This window comes from Furipterus horrens, unplaced genomic scaffold (genome assembly GCF_987537825.1).
Source record: "Furipterus horrens unplaced genomic scaffold, mFurHor1.1.pri manual_scaffold_2, whole genome shotgun sequence".
NCBI lineage: Eukaryota > Metazoa > Chordata > Mammalia > Chiroptera > Furipteridae > Furipterus > Furipterus horrens.
In genome coordinates this window covers 81,234,354-81,252,379 of record NW_028327172.1, presented here as the reverse complement: position 1 = coordinate 81,252,379, position 18,026 = coordinate 81,234,354, and the positions used below count along the sequence as shown (strand labels likewise).

General features: G+C 38.6%; 1 protein-coding gene across 1 annotated transcript in view; it reads right to left on the bottom strand.

The window, feature by feature from the left end:
* HOATZ (HOATZ cilia and flagella associated protein) overlaps positions 1-15,970 on the bottom strand; it is a 33,303-nt gene extending 17,333 nt beyond the window's left edge. The window contains exons 1-3 of the mRNA XM_090267338.1: positions 15,745-15,970; positions 14,662-14,700; positions 14,127-14,185 (exon numbers count right to left, since the gene is read on the bottom strand). Of these exons, the coding sequence (XP_090123464.1) occupies positions 14,127-14,185; positions 14,662-14,700; positions 15,745-15,970 (324 nt within the window). The remainder of the gene's footprint in view (positions 1-14,126; positions 14,186-14,661; positions 14,701-15,744) is intronic.
* Positions 15,971-18,026: the final 2,056 nt, after the last annotated feature.

Here is an 18,026-nt window from a genome sequence, read left to right as displayed (position 1 = left end):
ACCTCAAATGGTCTGCTATGTACTTTAAAGATAGCCAGAATAATAAGTGAAAACACTTTCTCTAACACTAATCTGATTTTTAGAAGGTGGACCTAACATAGTCATTTATGGGAGTGGATGAAAGATGTTAGAGGATTATTAATCAGAGAGAGGAAGAATGCTAACTTGCAGGGGAAAAGTGCATATCTAAGCACCTTCCCATACTTCCTGGAAATTGCTTGATCCTGGCTCATTTCCCAGTTTTGACATAAATGATTTTCATTTAAAAAATGACAGCTTACTAAAACAAGAAAAACATTAGTCATTACATAAGAGCGAGCCGATAGATTTTTCTTAAAAGTAGGTTTCAATAAAATATGAATGTATCTGTTTTAAAGAAGAAAAATGTGTATTTTCTTGGTTCTGTTACAATATAGAATGGAAAACCAATAACAATTACTTGAAAAACATAGTTCTTGTTTTAAAACATTTACACAATACAAATGCATTGCACAGCAAAGGAAAACATCAACAAAATAAAAAGACAATCCACAGAATGGGAAAACATATCCACTGATACATCTGATAAGGGGTTAATATCCAAAATTTACAAAGCACTCACAAAACTCAACACCGAAAATACAAACAACCCAATTAAAAAATAGGGCAAAGGACCTGAGGAGACACTTCTCCAAAGAGGAGATGGCCAATAGATATATAAAAAGATGCTCAATGTCACTAATTATCAGAGAAATGCAAATTAAAACCACAACGAGATACCATCTCACACTGTCAGAATGGCCATCATCAATAAATCAACAAACAGCAAGTGCTGGTGAGGATGTGGAGAAAGTGGAACCCTTCTGCACAGTTGGTGAGAATGCAGACTGGTGCAGCCACTGTGGAAAGCAGTGTGGAGATACTTTAAAATTAAAAATGGACCTGCCTTTTAACCCAGTTATCCCACTTCTGGGAATATATCTGAAGGAACCCAAGACACTAACTGGAAAGGACGTAAGTGTCCCTGTGTTCATTGCAGCATTATTTACAATTGTCAAGATATGGAAGCAGCTCAAGTGCCCATCAATAGGTGAGTGGATAAAACAACCATGGGACATTTACACAAGGGAATACTATTTGGCCGTAAAAAAGAAGAAAATTTTACTCTTGTGGCAGTATGGATGGACCTGGACATTATGGTAAGTGAAATAAGGCATTCAGAGAAACACAAATTCCACTCATATGTGGACTCTATTGAATAAATTCAACCAATAAGCAAAACAGAGACAGATTCATAGATGGAGAGCAGATGACAGCTAACTGGCGGGAGGGCGGGGTTACAGAGTGGAAGGATTAAGTAGAAAAGAGAAAGGACTCATGGACATGGACAACAGTGTGGTGATTGTTGAGGGGAGGATGGTATAAAGGAACAAAATGTTAATGGAAAAAAGTACAATAAAGATTAAACTTTAAAAAAACCAAATCCATAAAACTAAAAGCATGTGATTTAAAAAACTGCTTTAATGTTGCTTTAAAAGTCACTTATTTTTTTTAAAAAAGCAATAAGTGATATTTGAATATTAATGTTGAGAAAAATGTGAATATAAGATAAGCATAACATTTTAAAATTCAATAAACTATAGATAATATATATGAAGAATACTTTTTTTTTTGAAGTTTAAAAGATTTTAATATAAAAAGGCTAGCAGATTGTGGAAGTGAACATAGTCAATTTGTATTTACAGACAGGGATTAAATAAACTAATCTGACAGGAGTCTATGCAGGCAATTGTTTGGGAGCAAGATAGATTCATCTGCATTCGAAGAATTGTGAATGAATGAAGATCCATGGCTCAGTGGGCAGGCGGGGCATGGCAGAGACCACCAGTCCAGTTAACCAGACATTCACGTTTCCCACTGTTTTGTTCTATTGTATCCAAATGTGAGAAGCTGTTTTCCAGTACCCCACACACAAAGGTCTCTCTTGGACTTTACTGATGCATGATCCCTGCTCCTTTGCTCAAACTGCCAGCCCAAAAGGAGTTTGCTTGATGGCTTCTGGTAGCTCAGCTTTTGAAGGATACTTCTATATATGACTGATTTACATAGTACTGATGATTCAGTGTACAATAATCATCAAGACTTGTCCTTAGCAAACAAATAATTAAGGTTTCATCATGTCGACAGTTACATAGATATGATAAATGGGTGAATGGGACTGACTTCATCTTTCCCGTCTTGCGTTTTAGGATGTGGGAAGGAGGGGGTGGGGGATTCCCCATCCAGATCAGTATCTCATCTGTGGCTCATGCTTCTCTAGCCCATATATTCACAGGTCTATTTGACAGCTCAAATTGACATATCTTTGCTTATCCCAAAGGTACCTCAAACTCAGTAAGTCTAAACTGAACTTTTAACCCCTAACTTCCTCCACAAAAACTTCAACACCTGACCTCCATTTAATGTTCCTTGTTTCAGAAAATGGCACCATCCATTCTGTTAAGCAATCCAGAACACTATGAGCTATCAAATATCTTTCATACCTTGCTATGCCTCATCTTCTGTATCCAATATGTATCTCAAGCCTTAGTTATTTTAGTTGCTAACTATTCTCAAATCTATCTACTTTTTCCTAAGCTGAGCCGCAATCACCTCCCCACTAGATGATTGCAATGCCTCTGCTCCGGTTTCCCCTCTTCTGCTCTGCCACTGTCAACTGTTCTCCATATTAGTCTCCTGAACGGTTTCAAACAAATCTGATATTATCATCCCCTTACCTAAAACCCTTCAATGGCTTCTCATTGTCCTTCCTATTGCCTAACTTCACATTACCACACTGGCCTTCAGCTTCTGAAACCCTTTTTGAAGCACAAGGTCTTGGCGTAGCTGTCTCTGTGGCCTGGAATGCTCTTTCAGTGGTCCCTCCACCCCTTCTTTCTGGCCTAATTAATGCCCATGCCTCTTTCCAATCTTAGATTAATGTTTGCAGAAATCCTCCCTGATTTCCTTGATTTGGATTAATACTGCCTTATTAAATGTTCTTCTAACATCATATATAATTATTTCATAAAAACCTCTCTCCCTGATTAGATTGTAAATTTCATATGAAGACAGAGTTTGTATATTTACAACAGGATTTATTTTTTGTTCATCGTTGTGTTCCAGTGCCTAGCAAATCTTTTTTCTTTGTTTTTACTTATTCAGTGCTTTAAAAATTTATCCTTTATAATAAAACTTTCAAAGTTTAGATATACAGTAGTCCCACCTCTTACTTGCGATTTTGCTTTCCATGGTTTCAGTTACCTGTGGTCAACCTTATTCTGAAAATATTAAATAGAAATCCCAGAAATAAACAACTCAGAAGTTTTAAATTGGATGCAGTTCTGAGTGTCGCAATTAAAACTCATACCCTCCCAATCTGTCCCACCTAGGACACGAATCATCCCTTTGTCCAGTGTACCCATGATAAATACGGTACCCACCCGTTACTTAGCTGTCTCAGTTATCAAATTGACTGTCATGGTGTTGCAGTACTTGTATTCAAGTAACCCTTATAGTAGCCTAATACCTAATGCCTTATATTAGCATAATGCTTATATCATTCACCTCAGTTTATCTCATCGCATAGGCATTGTATCATTTCACAAAATCACAAGACAGATAAGGATAGTACAATAATATATTTTGATCCAGTTGCCTCTTCCAAAAAAAGATATATTGAGAGAGACCACATTCACATGTTTTCTTACAGTATAGTTATAAATGTTCTGTTTTATTAATAATTATAATTATTGCTGCTAATCTCTTACTGTTCCTAATTTTTAAATTAGTCTTTATGATAGGTATGCATGTATAGGAAAAAAACAGTATAGATAGAGCGCAGTACTATTTGTGGTTTCAGGCATCCACCGGGGGTCTTGGAACACATCTTCTGTGGATAAGGGGGGACTATTGTACTGTCTTAAATAACTTCAAGGTTTTTTAAAAATAAATTACTGAATTACTATTACAATGACAATATGCCTTTAAAAAATTATTCAAAGGAATTTATCTCAGTAACAGAATCAACTCTTTGTAGAATGATTTTTGAATAATATTTTTTGGCTTGCTCTGTCCCCCCACCAAAAATTACCACAGTCATGTCAATTTGTTTGTCTTATATATTAATGGCTCTAAAGTAGTTTTCAGGGAATAACACAATTGTTTAGCGATGTGACTGTAGTTTGGGGGAAGAGTATACACTTCTAGTACTTTGCTTCCTTTCATATAGCCAAGTCTCTCACTTGTACCAAAGTTGTAGCATATGGAATATTGTCTTGTCCCCTGTGTTTAATTCCTTGTTGTGTTTCCTTGTCTAGTATCCCAGCTACTCTGAGACGGTGGTCCTGCCTTATTTTCCACTCCTGACCCTGTATCCTAAGTACTATATCAAGGTTTCTCTTATGTGTGGTTGAAACTTGGAACCATGCATGACCTTAAATTTCTAACTATTGCCTTTTCCTGGTTTCATTTCTTTAACAATGATCATCTGCTGTGACTTTATTCTGTTATCTACAGACTGTATTTTCACTCTTGTCTGTTGCTTGCACATCCTTTTGTACAACTGACTACATGTGCGTTTAGTACCTATGAGTCTGTGAGGCCTCTGAGCCTTGGTCAATCTTATTTTGAACTGTCCTCCTATGAAACGAGTACCTTATATAACATCTAGGTCAAGGAACTAGGCTGTCATGCAGGATCCTGGTCCAGATAAGTTAAATCATCCATTCATTCATTTGTAAGCATTTTTGATAGGTTAGGAGATCAGCTACTATTTGTCAGGTCCTGTGATGACATGTTAGGAGATCAGCTACTATTTGTCAGGCCCTGTGATGACAAAGTCAAAGAAGTCATGATCCTTTTCATTAAGGAACATAGAGCCTGCAGGAGAAGTACATCAATTACCCCACAGCACAATATGTCATGATTTTGGCAGGGCAAAGTACAGGGTCCTAGGGAAGCACAGAGGAAGGGGTATTTGTTCACACTGGGGAATATGTAAGGGTAAGAAAAGACTTGGATGTGAACATTGACTAGTTTTTAAGTAAAAGGAGGCATTAGCTAAATGGGAAGAATGGGAGAAAGGCATTTCCAGGTAGAAGAAATGGGTGGCTCAATGTCACAGAAGTATGAAACACCTATGTGGGTTCTTGAAACTACAGATGGTTCAAAATGGTTACAGTGTGAACTGCACTTAAAGGAGAATGGTGGTAAATGAGGCTGGGGAGGTGTGGCAAGAAGTAGCTAGTGAAAGACTTTGTATATTAAAATACAATTTAACCAATTCGAGTACAGTCAATTCTCATTCACGGTAGCTATGGTTGATAAAGTGGCTGCCAACACTGAATTAGCAAATGCTGAACCATTGATCCTAGGTTCCTGCCTGCTTTTGGGTACATTTCATCAATGGATCAACATATAACTGTGTCTTATGTGTGTTTATCTTTAAAGACACCTTATTTAAAATACATTGTTGATTTATCAATATTGAACTCATGTCAAGGCCAACATCACTTATAACTCATGTCTGAACAAAGCTTATCTAATGCATGTATTTTTCCCATAAGACACATCATGATTTTTTGCACTTTGGGACATTAGACAGCAATTGAGCACTTGGAGACTTTTTTAAATAGCAAAATTATTTAAAAAACAACAACCTAAAAATGTGGCACTAAATGAACTGCACAAAGGAAACCTGTTTGCAGTATGAGAGCTGAAACAAGACGGCACAACATCAACAGCTTGTTCATCCTCAGCCAGAAATGTGTGTGTTTGGGCAACTCAAAATTTTCACTGTTCCATGAATGTCCATCATTGATCATGAAAGCACCATGAGTATGGATTTTGGAATCACAAATACATTGTAGATAGTAAGTGAAATGTGCAAATTTTACCAACACAGTGGCTTGGGGAACTGTGAAATCTGAAGAGCCAAAGAGACAAATGACAGCATCACCTCCAGTTCTGAGGGCATTCTTGACTGCACTTCAGGTGACTAACATACCTTATCACAGAAAAATGATAAAATGGTGAAGTAAACATAGGTACATAAATTGTTTAACTTTACTATCTGGCTACACTATAACTTGCCCAAGATTTTTCATCTTGCCTTTGATAGAGACAAAGGGGAAAAAGGCAGTTATATTTTAGATTTCAGGTATGTCATGGTTCTTTTCTGAGTCATATGATCCGCAGAATAATCCAGTTCTTTAATAAGTTCTATTTGATTTGCCCTGCTGCTTTTAAGATATTTACTAATTTGAACAACAAGGCTTATGTAACTGTGAAATTAAATTAATAGTTTTGCATTTATTTTAAAAATACATGGTCCTGTCCTGGCTGGGTGGCTCAGTTGGTTAGAGCATTGTCTCTCTACCACAAAACGTTTACAGATTTTATCCCCAGTCAGGATATGCATGGGAGGCAACCAATTGATGTTTCTCTCTCACATTGATGTTTCTCTCTGTCTCCCTTCCTCTCACTCTAGAAATAATGGATATATCCTCAGGTGAGGATTAGAAAAAATAATACATGATCCTTTTTATGATTTTATTTATTAATTTTTAGAGAGAGGGAAAGGGAGGGAGAAAGGGAGAGAAACAGCAATGTATGGGAGAAACTAACTGGTTGCCTCTTTAATGCCTCCAACCAGAGACCTGGCCCGCAATCCAGGCTTGTGTCCTAACTGGGAATCAAACTAGTGACCTTTCAGTTTGTGGGATGATGTCAAACAGACTGAGCCACAGCAGTCAGGGCTATGATCCCCCCCCCCCACACTTAATTCTGTATTTAATAGTTTCATTCAATCATTGCAAATAGATAATTAGTATGGGTCCTTGTCCAATTGCACCTTAGGGTTTTAATATAGTTCTTAAGGTGAATCTGTCTAGAAGATAAAGTATACAGATCTTTGGGGAAAAAAGGAAGAGATGCATCTGGGGTCATGGCCTTATCCAACGCTGGGGCTGGGTCTGTCTGGGGCAATGAATTCAGTTATTTGACCCCAAATCTTACTCCTTTCCCCAAGTATGTTTTCATGAACTACAGGTGTTACTAAAGAAGGTTAAGAGGGGAACCTCATCTGTCAACTGAACATGTTCTCCAAGATTAGATATGTTTAAAAACAAAGTGATACTGTAGATGGTATAAAAGAGTAATTAATATTATACTATATAATCTTTTAACTACCATTTGCTTGTTATTGTGAATGCAGTCTATTTTTATGATTCTTCCACTTGAATTCTTTGATAAATTAGGAACAAGAATTTAAATGACTAAATAGATTTTGTTGGTGAAGAAATCCACCACTTCCTCACGATACTTCTTTTATGGGAGAAAAGGAACTCTGTTAATATTACATCAAGGTGTTATAGCAAAACTAAACTAAAATAAAATAAAATTAAAAAAAAATCCAGATAACACTGTCACTGAGAAAATTTAGGTTTGTCTGGGAAGCCCATCCTGATGAATTTGACCCCAAAGAGGATTTTCTTTACCCGAGTTTCCTACATCTCTGGTTTGGCTTTAGGACACCGACTTAGAGTGATTCTACGTATCCCTCTTACTATTGTACATTGAAAGTGTAGGACAACATTAAAGTTTTATATCCATTTTCATGATTCAGTGCCTAAAAATACACCTTATCAACCTTCTTAGATTCTTCTTCTTCTAAGAATGTCCTTATCATAGTACAATTTGTTTCTGGTTCATGACAGTGACATATAGCAAACTCATTTCTGATTTAGACTTACACTATGGTCAGTATGGGTTGTATAGGTTGTGTGATAGGACAGATTAATAACCCATTCCCAATAAAAGGTTTATCTGAGATGTTGATATGCAGATTGCATAATTTCCTTGTAAAAATATTTTATATTCACTCACGTTAAAACTTTGATTCCAGATGCACATTTTCAAATATGTCATCTATAAATATGCCTTAAAATACTGCTCTGATTTTTCCTTCTCCCAACAAATATATCATTTATAATTCTTTTCATAGAGATAATCATCTAAAGAGATTTCTGAAAGGTGGCAAAACTAGAAAGCAAATTAGTTTTATGATTTCAAAGAATGAGCTGACTATTCATTTATTATAATATTTTCAGACTACTTTAGAACTCTCAGAGGAAGAATAATGGTCCAGTATAGTGCTATAAGTTTTCCTTTATGGACAGAGTAAGCCATCTAGTCTTGACAGACTCAATTGTTTTTGATTTTCTGCCATGGCTATCCATCACAGAAATAGAAGTTATGATTAATAACATTTTGTCCACTAACCAAAAGCATTTATAATGTATACCTGGAAAATACTCCAAAATGGAGAGTAATATTAAAGTTTCAAAAAAATTTCAACAACTGAAAAATCAATATCAGTTGAGGAGAGAAAGCTATAATGTACTTTTAGGAGAGATGGAAACTAAATTTTTAGATTTTCATTAATTTTAAGGAGTTAGTGGAAGAAAAAAACCATTAAGAGAATTGATGGGAAATATCTTTTCTCATTTTAAAATGAAAATTATTCCAGAAATTTATTTATCATATGTGTTCAAAACACGTAGAAGATTCTCTTAAATTAAATAGATTATTGTAAATGTTTTATTAGTTAAAAAGAATTACTCTCATTTGTTTTCTGCCATCAAGCTAAAAATTCTAAAATAGTGGTGGTAGTAATGCAGAGAGTACTATAGACTTAGAAAAACAGTGGGACCCACAAATTGATTCTATGTTTTAATAATTACAGGGAGTCACCTTTCCTCTCCTTATATGTAGAGCCATGAGATAAAAGCAAAACCGAGAAGAGAAGTGCTGAAAATGGTTCTAAAGCAGACCTGCAAATGAGTTAGCTTTTGGGAGTATTCTTGCAAAAATTATCAGCCTGGAAAATTTACTAGATGGATATATGTGGAAAGGCTAAACAAAAGGGAAGTATCATTATAGAGAACATACATTCACTTGTTCATTAATTCAAGTATGCATTTATTTACTCAATCAAAAAATATTTGAATTTCAGTAACTGGAAAGGCATGGAGGTTAAGCAAGTAAGAAATGACCTCTGCACTCATAGAGGAGAAGAAAATTAACATTTGTTGAGGGCAAACTATGGTCAGGTGCTTTATATCTTATATCAGCTTTATGAGGTAGATATTTTTACCATTCCTCCTTTTTTATCTGATGAAGCTGAGCCTCACAGGTGTTTAATAGGTTGCTCAAAGTCACACAAATAGTAAGTGGCAGAGTTAGACCTCCAAACCCACTTTATCTCCAAAGCCTACTGTGCTATGGTGCTTGTAATCTAGTGGGAAAGACAGAATCATACCCCATTCCCTGTAAGACAGATAAGAAACTGTCATAAATACTAGGAGAGAGGTATGTGAGACTTGTTATGGGAGCACAGAGAAGGAAGCTGTTCATCTGCTAGACTCTAGATCACCTCAGGGAAGGTAGCATGTGAGCTCAGTCTTGAAGATAAACAGGGAGGAGCATTATAGACAGAGACATAAAAGTGCATTGCAGGTTGAAGAAACAGCTTATAGTCCCCGAGGGCTGGCAAAGATGTTTCTCATACTTGCGTTCAAACTGCAGTATTGAATTTTAGAATATTTGGCCTCGTACCTGAACAATGCCACGGTCAGCAGTCATTACAACACAATGAGTCACATGGGCTCTGAGGTTAGGATACAGGCTTTGAATCTAGGCTCTGTCAATTCCCAGCTGTAGGAACTTTGGAAAATCATTTAAGTTTTGTTTGATTAAATGGGGATAAGCATCGTGAGACTATTTTAAGGAGAATATGAGTAGATGTAAACTGCTTAGCATAGTAGTATATTAGTACATGGCCTGGACTTACTAAATTGGCTGTTAGGAACACTACTTCACAGTAATATCTGAGGATATCTAAAGAGTATTCAGTTATTGCAGGATTCTCTTGGTTGCTTTTTACGCATGGCATTGTTTGAATATAACTGCCTAAACTCTCCTATATACTCATGAGGCACAGTTTCAATAACATTGCCTTTCTTTCCTGCTGGTTTGCTATTTTGTAAGGCCTCTTCTACTCTCAAAAACATAATCTTCATCTATACTGCATTGCAGTACCCACTTGACTTAATGTACAATTTGGCATATATCACAGAATAATGTGTATGTCTATATTTAGCAAAAACATACTTTACCCTTTCAACTTTGGTAGCACATATGGGGAGGGGTACACAATGTGGCCTAGCCTAGTGGTTGAGAACCAACTATAGACAGTAGGTTACATTGGGGGTGGGGAGGGGTATAAGGGAAGGAAGAGAGTGGTAGAAGCAGTTAGTTGGGTCATGGTCAGATTGGAAAGAAACTTGAATGCCACGTTGGAAGGTCTTGTCTTGATCCTGCATAAATGGAGAGCCATGGGGAAAAAATGACAGTATGTGTGTGGCCTGAAATGTATCCTTCTCAAATCCCTATGCTGAAGCCCTAACCTCCCAGTGTAACTGTATTTTGAGGTAATATGGTTAAGTGAAGTTATCAAGGTGAGGCCCTAATATAAGACCAGTGCCCTTATAAGAAGATAAAAAGACATCAGTGCTCTCCCTCTGCCACATGAGGACACAGTGACAAGGTGGCCATCTATAAGACAGGCAAAGAGGCTTCGTCAGAAACCAACTCTGATGGCACTTTGAGCTCAGACTTCCAGCCTCCAGAACTATGAGAAAATAAAATTCTGTTGTTTAAGCCACACAGTCTGTACTATTTTGTTATGGCAGCCCCAGCAGACTAATATAGTAGGAGAGCAGCATAACTGGATGTGGGATTTAGGAAGAGAACTCGCGCAGTGTGGAGAATTGCTTTGCATAGTCTTCGTCTGGTCAACTCTATACATTCTTTGAAACCCAGCTCCTTTGAGAAGAGTTCTTGATTCTTTAAGCTTGTTTCAGTATCCTTCAGTATGCTCCCGTAGTATTATGCGCATACATCTATCATAATAATGTCTCATAATTCTTGACTTTAATTGGCTATCTCCCCCACTAAGCTGTAAACTCCTTGAGATCAGGAACCACATTCTTATCTTTGCATTCCAAGCATCTAATACAGCCCTTGACACACAGCAGGTTTTCAATAAATATCTGTGGAATTAAGCAGTTCATAGGTTAATAGAAGAACCTGAGGCAAAGTAATGAGTTCTAAGACTACTGATGTAATAGTCAGCAGAATATCTGCCTATAATCCATTCCATATTTCCTAACTGTTTGACAAAAGATAAAAAATTTGATAAGTTTAACTTTTTGTTTCTAATCCCTTCAAAAAATGAAATTAGAGACTTCCGGCTAAGATGGAGGTGTAGACAGGCACACTGTGTCTTCCTCCACAACTAAGAAGAAAATCAACTACCTCAAAACTAGAAACAACCAGAAGTTCCAGAAAATCAAACTGCATGGAAGTCCAACAAACAAAGATATAAAGAAGAAATACTCATCCAGACAGGTAGGAGGGGCAGAGCCAGGGCGGAGAGGAGGCAGTGCGGTGGCGGCAGTAGTGGCAGAAGTGGCAGGCCAACAGAAAGCACAATAACACATTTTTAAAAGTCAGGAAGGACACCTGGGGAGCATTCCAAGCTCCTCACTGGACCTCGCAGCCCATGGTCCCAGCACTGGGGAAAATCAAGCCTCATTGCTTCTGACTGTGCAAACCAGTGGGGGTTGGGGTGGAGGCAGAAGCTACTGGCCTCTCAGCAGGGTCTGCTTGTTTAAAGGGCCCCCACAGTTCTAGAATGTCCACAGACCCACCCACTCTGGAAACGACGGTCAGGGCAGCAGCCGGAGGGGTGCCAGTCCAGTAAGGAAGTGGGAGAGGTGCCTGAAAAAGGCACAAGTGCTGGGCAGGTGGCATTGTTCCCTTTCGGACTCCTCCCCCACATACTGCACTACAACGTGGTGAAACAGGTCGCCCTGCACTGACAAACCCCTAAGGCTCCGCCCCTTACAACATAACAGGAGCAACAGCTCTACCTGAGACGCGGAGGCAAACAAACACAGGAACCTGTCAGAATGAGGAGACAGAGAAGTATGGCCCAAAAGGGGAAATGGATCAAGGTTCCAGTGGGAGAACTAAGCCATGAGGAGATAGATAGCCAACCTCACAGATGAGGAGATAGACAACCTAACAGATGCAGAATTCAAAACACTGGTGATAAAGATGCTCACAGGCTTGACAGATATGCTTGAGTATGGCAAACCCATAAGAGAAGAAGTGAAGGCTATGCTAAGTGAAATGAAGGAAAATCCATACAAAACCAATTGTGAAGGGAAGGAGACTGGGATTCAAATCAATGATTTGGAACATAAGGAAGAAAAAAAACAGTCAACCAGTGCAGAATGAGGAAGCAAGAATTGAAAAAAGTGAGGAAAACTTCCCAAATTTTGCGAAGGAGATGGACATACAGGTCCAGGAAGCACAGAGGGTCCCGGGTGAGCTGGACCCAGAGGGTACTACACCAGGACGCATCATGACTGAGATGCCAAAGGTGAAAGATAAAGAGAGAGTCCTGGGGGCAGCAAGAGAGAGGTGGAGAGTTGCCTACAGGGGCATGCCTAATAGGACTATCAGCTGATTTCTCAGAGGACACTTTGCAGGCAGGAAGGGACTGGGAGGCAATATTCAATGTGATAAAAGGCAACCTGCAACCAGGATTACTCTATCCAGCAAGGCTATCATTTAGAATGGAAGGGTAGATGAAGTGCTTCCCAGACAAGGTAAAGCTAAAGGAGCTCATCATCACCAAGCCATTATTATATGAAATGTCAAAGGGACTTACTTAAGTAAAAGAAGATCAAAACTATGAACACTAAGATGACAACAAAGTCACAACTATCAACAACTGAATCTAAAATATAACAACAAAATCCAAATAAGCAAATCAGAATAGGAACAGAATCATAGGTATGGGGATCATTTGGAGGGTTATCAGCTGGGAGTAGTGAGGGGGAGAAATGGGGAAACAGTGCAGGGACTAAGAAGCATAATCGATGGGTACTAAATAGACAGGGGGAAGTTAAGAATAATATAGGAAAGGGTGAAGCCAAAGAACTTGTATGCACGACCCGTGGACATGAACTAAGGGGGATGGGATTGCTGGAGGGAAGGCGGTTACTGGGCAGAGGGAAGCAAAGGGGAAAAAATTGGAACTACTGTAACAACATAATCAATAAAATATACTTTAAAAAATGAAATTAAATAAAACTTTAACTCCAAAAGTACTGATGAAGTTGATTTTTAATGATTTTTGCCTCACTGAAAATTAGGCTCTTTCCTTCCCTTTAAGTCCTGGTATAAATATATAACACTTAATAGACTCATGAGAGTAAAAATGCTGATGAAGTATTTCTAATTACCTAATTTGTTTGGAGGAATCAGCAAATTCAAATGCATTGTTCTGTAATTTATGCAGAATTCCCGATAAGTCTTTCAGAGTTTGCCAATATGTGCAATGATTAAAGACATTTAAACCAAAGTGAATCCTCTGTCTTCGCCTTTATAGGACAGGAACAGTTACAGAAATGGAATTTATCCATTAACAAAATATTTCTATAAATCACCACATTAATTGCTGAGTTAAAGACTGTACTTGTATCATGAAAAGCAAACAAAGGATATTGCTGAAAATAGATGTATTCAGTTGATTTGACACCATCAATGTGTTTAGTTTCAGCCCTTAATGAAAATCGCTCTAGAAGGCCGACTCAGTACCCTGATAATTTAATTTTGACCTATTAAGATGGTCAGTTATATTCAATTTTTCCTAATCTTACAATATTTCTGCTCTTAGAACATTGTATGTGGTTTGGGGCCTTTACTGGATGAAAGTATGTGAACCCATTTTTCTCCATTTCCCTCTAATTCTGTTGTTTCTATATATTTTTGGGCTTTTGCAGAGACTGAGAATAGCCAAAATGTAATAGAATTTCTTAATCTTCAATTAAAATTCTAATAAAGGTTTTCCATTTGCTCAAGCAGACATACCAGAAAAAGGAAATTTTTATATACATATGTTTAAAAAGAATAATTGGGATTACTTAGAAAGTTTAATGAAAATCAGATGACCTTCTGAAATGTTGGCCTACCTTTTGGAGAAACTTTTCCTTATCAGTCTTTAGGTTTTCACCAATGACATCTATAGCCTCTAAAGAAAATAAAGTCAGATTCAATCTGAAGTAATTTTATCATGATTTTACAATAATATCAAATTTGCATAAAGATTGAAAGGTAATATGTACAGTAGGAAGATAAACAAAATATGTACTGTGTCTTAAAACTTTACAAACCAGATTCAATAAACCAGATGGAATTAATTAGCTATGGCTGCAGGGAACCTCTAATCTCTTTAGAAGATAAGAAAGCCTGAGTCCATCGACAAAAAAGGTCTCTAAAAAGACCATATTTGCAGTATCAGAGATTCCAATTTCCACATTTCTATTCAGTATGTTATAGGAATTTAGGCATTTTCCTCCAAATAAATAGGGTGGTTCCAGAGGCAGGATTTTGGTATACAATTTAGAAAGTTATGCAAAAGCATAAAGTTGTATCCTTATACTTACTATCCATTTTCTGAAGAATCTGGGAAACAGGATGTTGAAAGGCATAAAACTTGGTACTTACTGTTTTTCTCAAGGAAAAAAGACTGCAAGTAACTTTTCTCTAAAAATTACAAAAGAATAGAAATCATTGGAAAACCACAGCACTAAAAGTATTTGAGCTTTTTATAGCTATGAAAATTTCATAATAACAGTTTTCACATTTTAGACCTTACTAAGGTCTGACAGGCCAGGGAACTTGGTTCCTAATTTTGACTCTGCCTTCAACTTTTTCTAGGGATTGCATGCTTAGACTCAATTATGTAAATAATTATTCTTAATACCCTTTCAGCTAAGATATAACATTTCCCCAGATTAGTCCCTTTGATCAAGTAGGTGCATTGCCTAAGGGATACTTTAAGATATACTTTTAGATGTAACAAAGATACCACTGATCCTTTTTTGAGTAGAGGGATTGCTGAGAAGTTTTAAGAAGTATTTGTATAGGGTTTTAGACATTTCAAATGAAAGATTCTTATTTTAGAATTAGGTTTGATAGCTAAATGAATAAAGAAGATGTGGTACATATATGTAATGGTATATTAACCATAAAAAAGAATGAAATATTGCCATTTGCGACAACATGGGTGGACCTAGAGAGTATTATGCTAAGTGAAATAAGTCAGACGGAGAAAGACAAGTACCATATGACATCACTTACATGTGGAGCCTAAAACACAAAACAAATGAACAAAAACAATAGAAACCAACTCATAGATACAGAGAACAAACTGATGATTGCCAGATGGGAGGGGGTTAAGGGAATGATGAAAAAGGTGAAGGAATTGACAACTACAAATTGCTAGTTATAAAAAATAGTCACAGGATGTAAAGTACAGCACAAGGAATGTAGTCGATAATATTGTAATAGGTATGTATGATGGGTGCTAGACTTACTTGGGGGTGGGGGGACCACTTCATAAGTTATATAAATGTCTAATCACGATGTTGTACAACTGAAACTACTATAATATTGAATGTCAACCGTAATTGAAAAAATAAATTTTTAAAAGAATTATGTTTGACAGTTTCTCCCGGGAAGGGCTCTAGTATCTTCAGTGTTGGTCATGGTGGAGGTAGAAATGGTCAACAGGAGGCAGCTACTCACCAGGCGCACTGCTCTTAGAGAACCCGGCCACGGGCAGACGCTGAGCGCTACTTCCGGACAGGACCAGCTGGGATTCGTTAGGAGGATACATTGACGCTGCGATCCAGAACTGCTTGGCCAAATTGGTGTCCTGTTCTGAAGAGCCGCAGAACACCAGTACACCCTGGGGACAAATTTCACAGGACTCCTTTCCGCTGCTAGGGTTTGAGCCGGGCCTCGTTTCCATGGCAACTGAGGACGCTTCTCCAAGCTCCTTGGCTCCTCTACCAGCCCCGCCCCTTGGAGAACCGTCAAGTTGGCAATTCCGGGCCTGAAGCCCTCAGTTTCCTCCGTACGTGTTGGGGTCTAGCGCGCGTTGGTGGGTTCTCTGAATCCCACTTCTGCAGTGATCACAGGCTTTGAGACCAGTCTTAGCCTTGGAGTCCAGACTGGGGAGTCAAAACATCAATTTGGGGGCGTGTCTTGTCTTGTTGAAGTCAGTGGTGAAGCACTTCAGCTCTATTTCAGTCAGCCTTCTACCTACCTTCCCCATTCTCTAGTTTCCATCCCCCAAAAGATATCGGAATAAAGCTTTCAATTCCTTAGCCCCACAGCCCCAACCCCCCTTCCACACCAGATTGCCATAGTTTAGCATCCCCTAGGGGGAAATTCTGGGCCCACTTTGGTTGGTGAATTAAATAGGGCAGTTAGCATCCTATTGGGAGCTAGAGGTCTGAACTGAGCCGATGGGTACCCATGTATATAGTTTATGTTATAACACCCCCCGCCCCGCCCCAATCCTTTAAGACAAATCTTAGGAAAGAAGCTGGATTTATATTGTAACTGCATTTACCAGTGGGTCCCTCTAAAAGCTGCCTAGACTGCAACAATGTAAATGATTACTTGAAAGAAGGGATACGTTTGGGGAGTGGCAATCCTTCCATGAAAAATATTTTAGGAAAAATTTTGTTAATGCAGTCTTATAAAAATATTAACAAGTGTTTGTGAATAGCTTTCCTGAGAGATTTTGTTAATCCAGGAACTATTTAACCATTTCAGCTATAGGAAAACTAATGACTGTGGCAGGAATTGAGATGATCCTCATACAGGCGGCGACTTAGGAAATGAACACATAGTAATAACCACAGTTTATGTTATGGGACTTTATTCTTTAAAAATATTAATACAGCCTTATAGAAAAGATAGTTCAAAAGTTGATAGTCACAAGTCTATACAATGACATAGATCAGGTAAGAAGAAAATCAGATTCCCCAATCTATCTGAAATTGTTCTAAGAGTCTGAAGAAATACTGAAAATTTATATGTAGAAGTACATATATGTTACAAACATTATTTAGCAGCTAAAATGTTGATTTTTTTGGTCTGAGCTATTGATAAATAGGCATCGGATATATTAGCGTGTTCCAATTCTGCCTCCCCCAAACACTGACGTACACGGGCAGCTCATTTGGATGAATTCTCAAATCTTTTTACCTGGCCGTGTGGTTAGTGATTGGTACTATTAGCAATCAGCTAACTACACTGCCTAGTAACTAGACTCACAGGAGAAAAAGTTTACTCATCACAAACTGCAGTGTCAGGTAGGCGCCCCCATGCATCGCGACAGGCAAATCATTGATTCCACTGTAGCTCACCTTAGCTGGTGGGTTTGTGAGTGCCTTACTAAATAACGAAAAATAGGCAAGATGAATCACAGCTATGCGGCATTAAACGTTACATAGGGGCTCCTTCCAGCAGTTTAAAAGTCTGTGTGTTACCATTAAAGCCGTTAAATCCCACATATTTCGCTTTCCTTACATGAGACTGCACAATCTTGCTTTTACTCGTACAGAGGGGCGCAGTTTAAGTGTATCTAGAGGCATCAGCCCGCCGGAAAATTTGCAGGGGTTACTCGCACTTGGACAACGCGCTCCGGAGGCAGCGCGAGGCCCATCAAATACTGACGCATCGGATCTCGAAGCGCAGCTTTCTCCTCTCAAACGCCTCAGGTGGGCCGTTGGCGGCCGAGCGTCCTCCTGCCGGCGGGGCGGCGGGTGATGCCGTGCCTTGTTTTGATGGCAGTGGAGTTAGTGATTGCAAGCGCTAGAGTACAATCAGCTAATTACACTGCCTACAAACCGAGCACCGGGCGCCCGCGGGCTGCAGCTCCCGGACGGTCCGCAGCGCCGACGCCGTGTCCCCAGCCGGCGGGCCAGGGATCGGGACCCACATCGGCTCTACTCTTCACCCGGGACGACGCCCGCAGTGCCTGGGCGCGAGGCCCGGGGCGAGGGTCTCCGGAG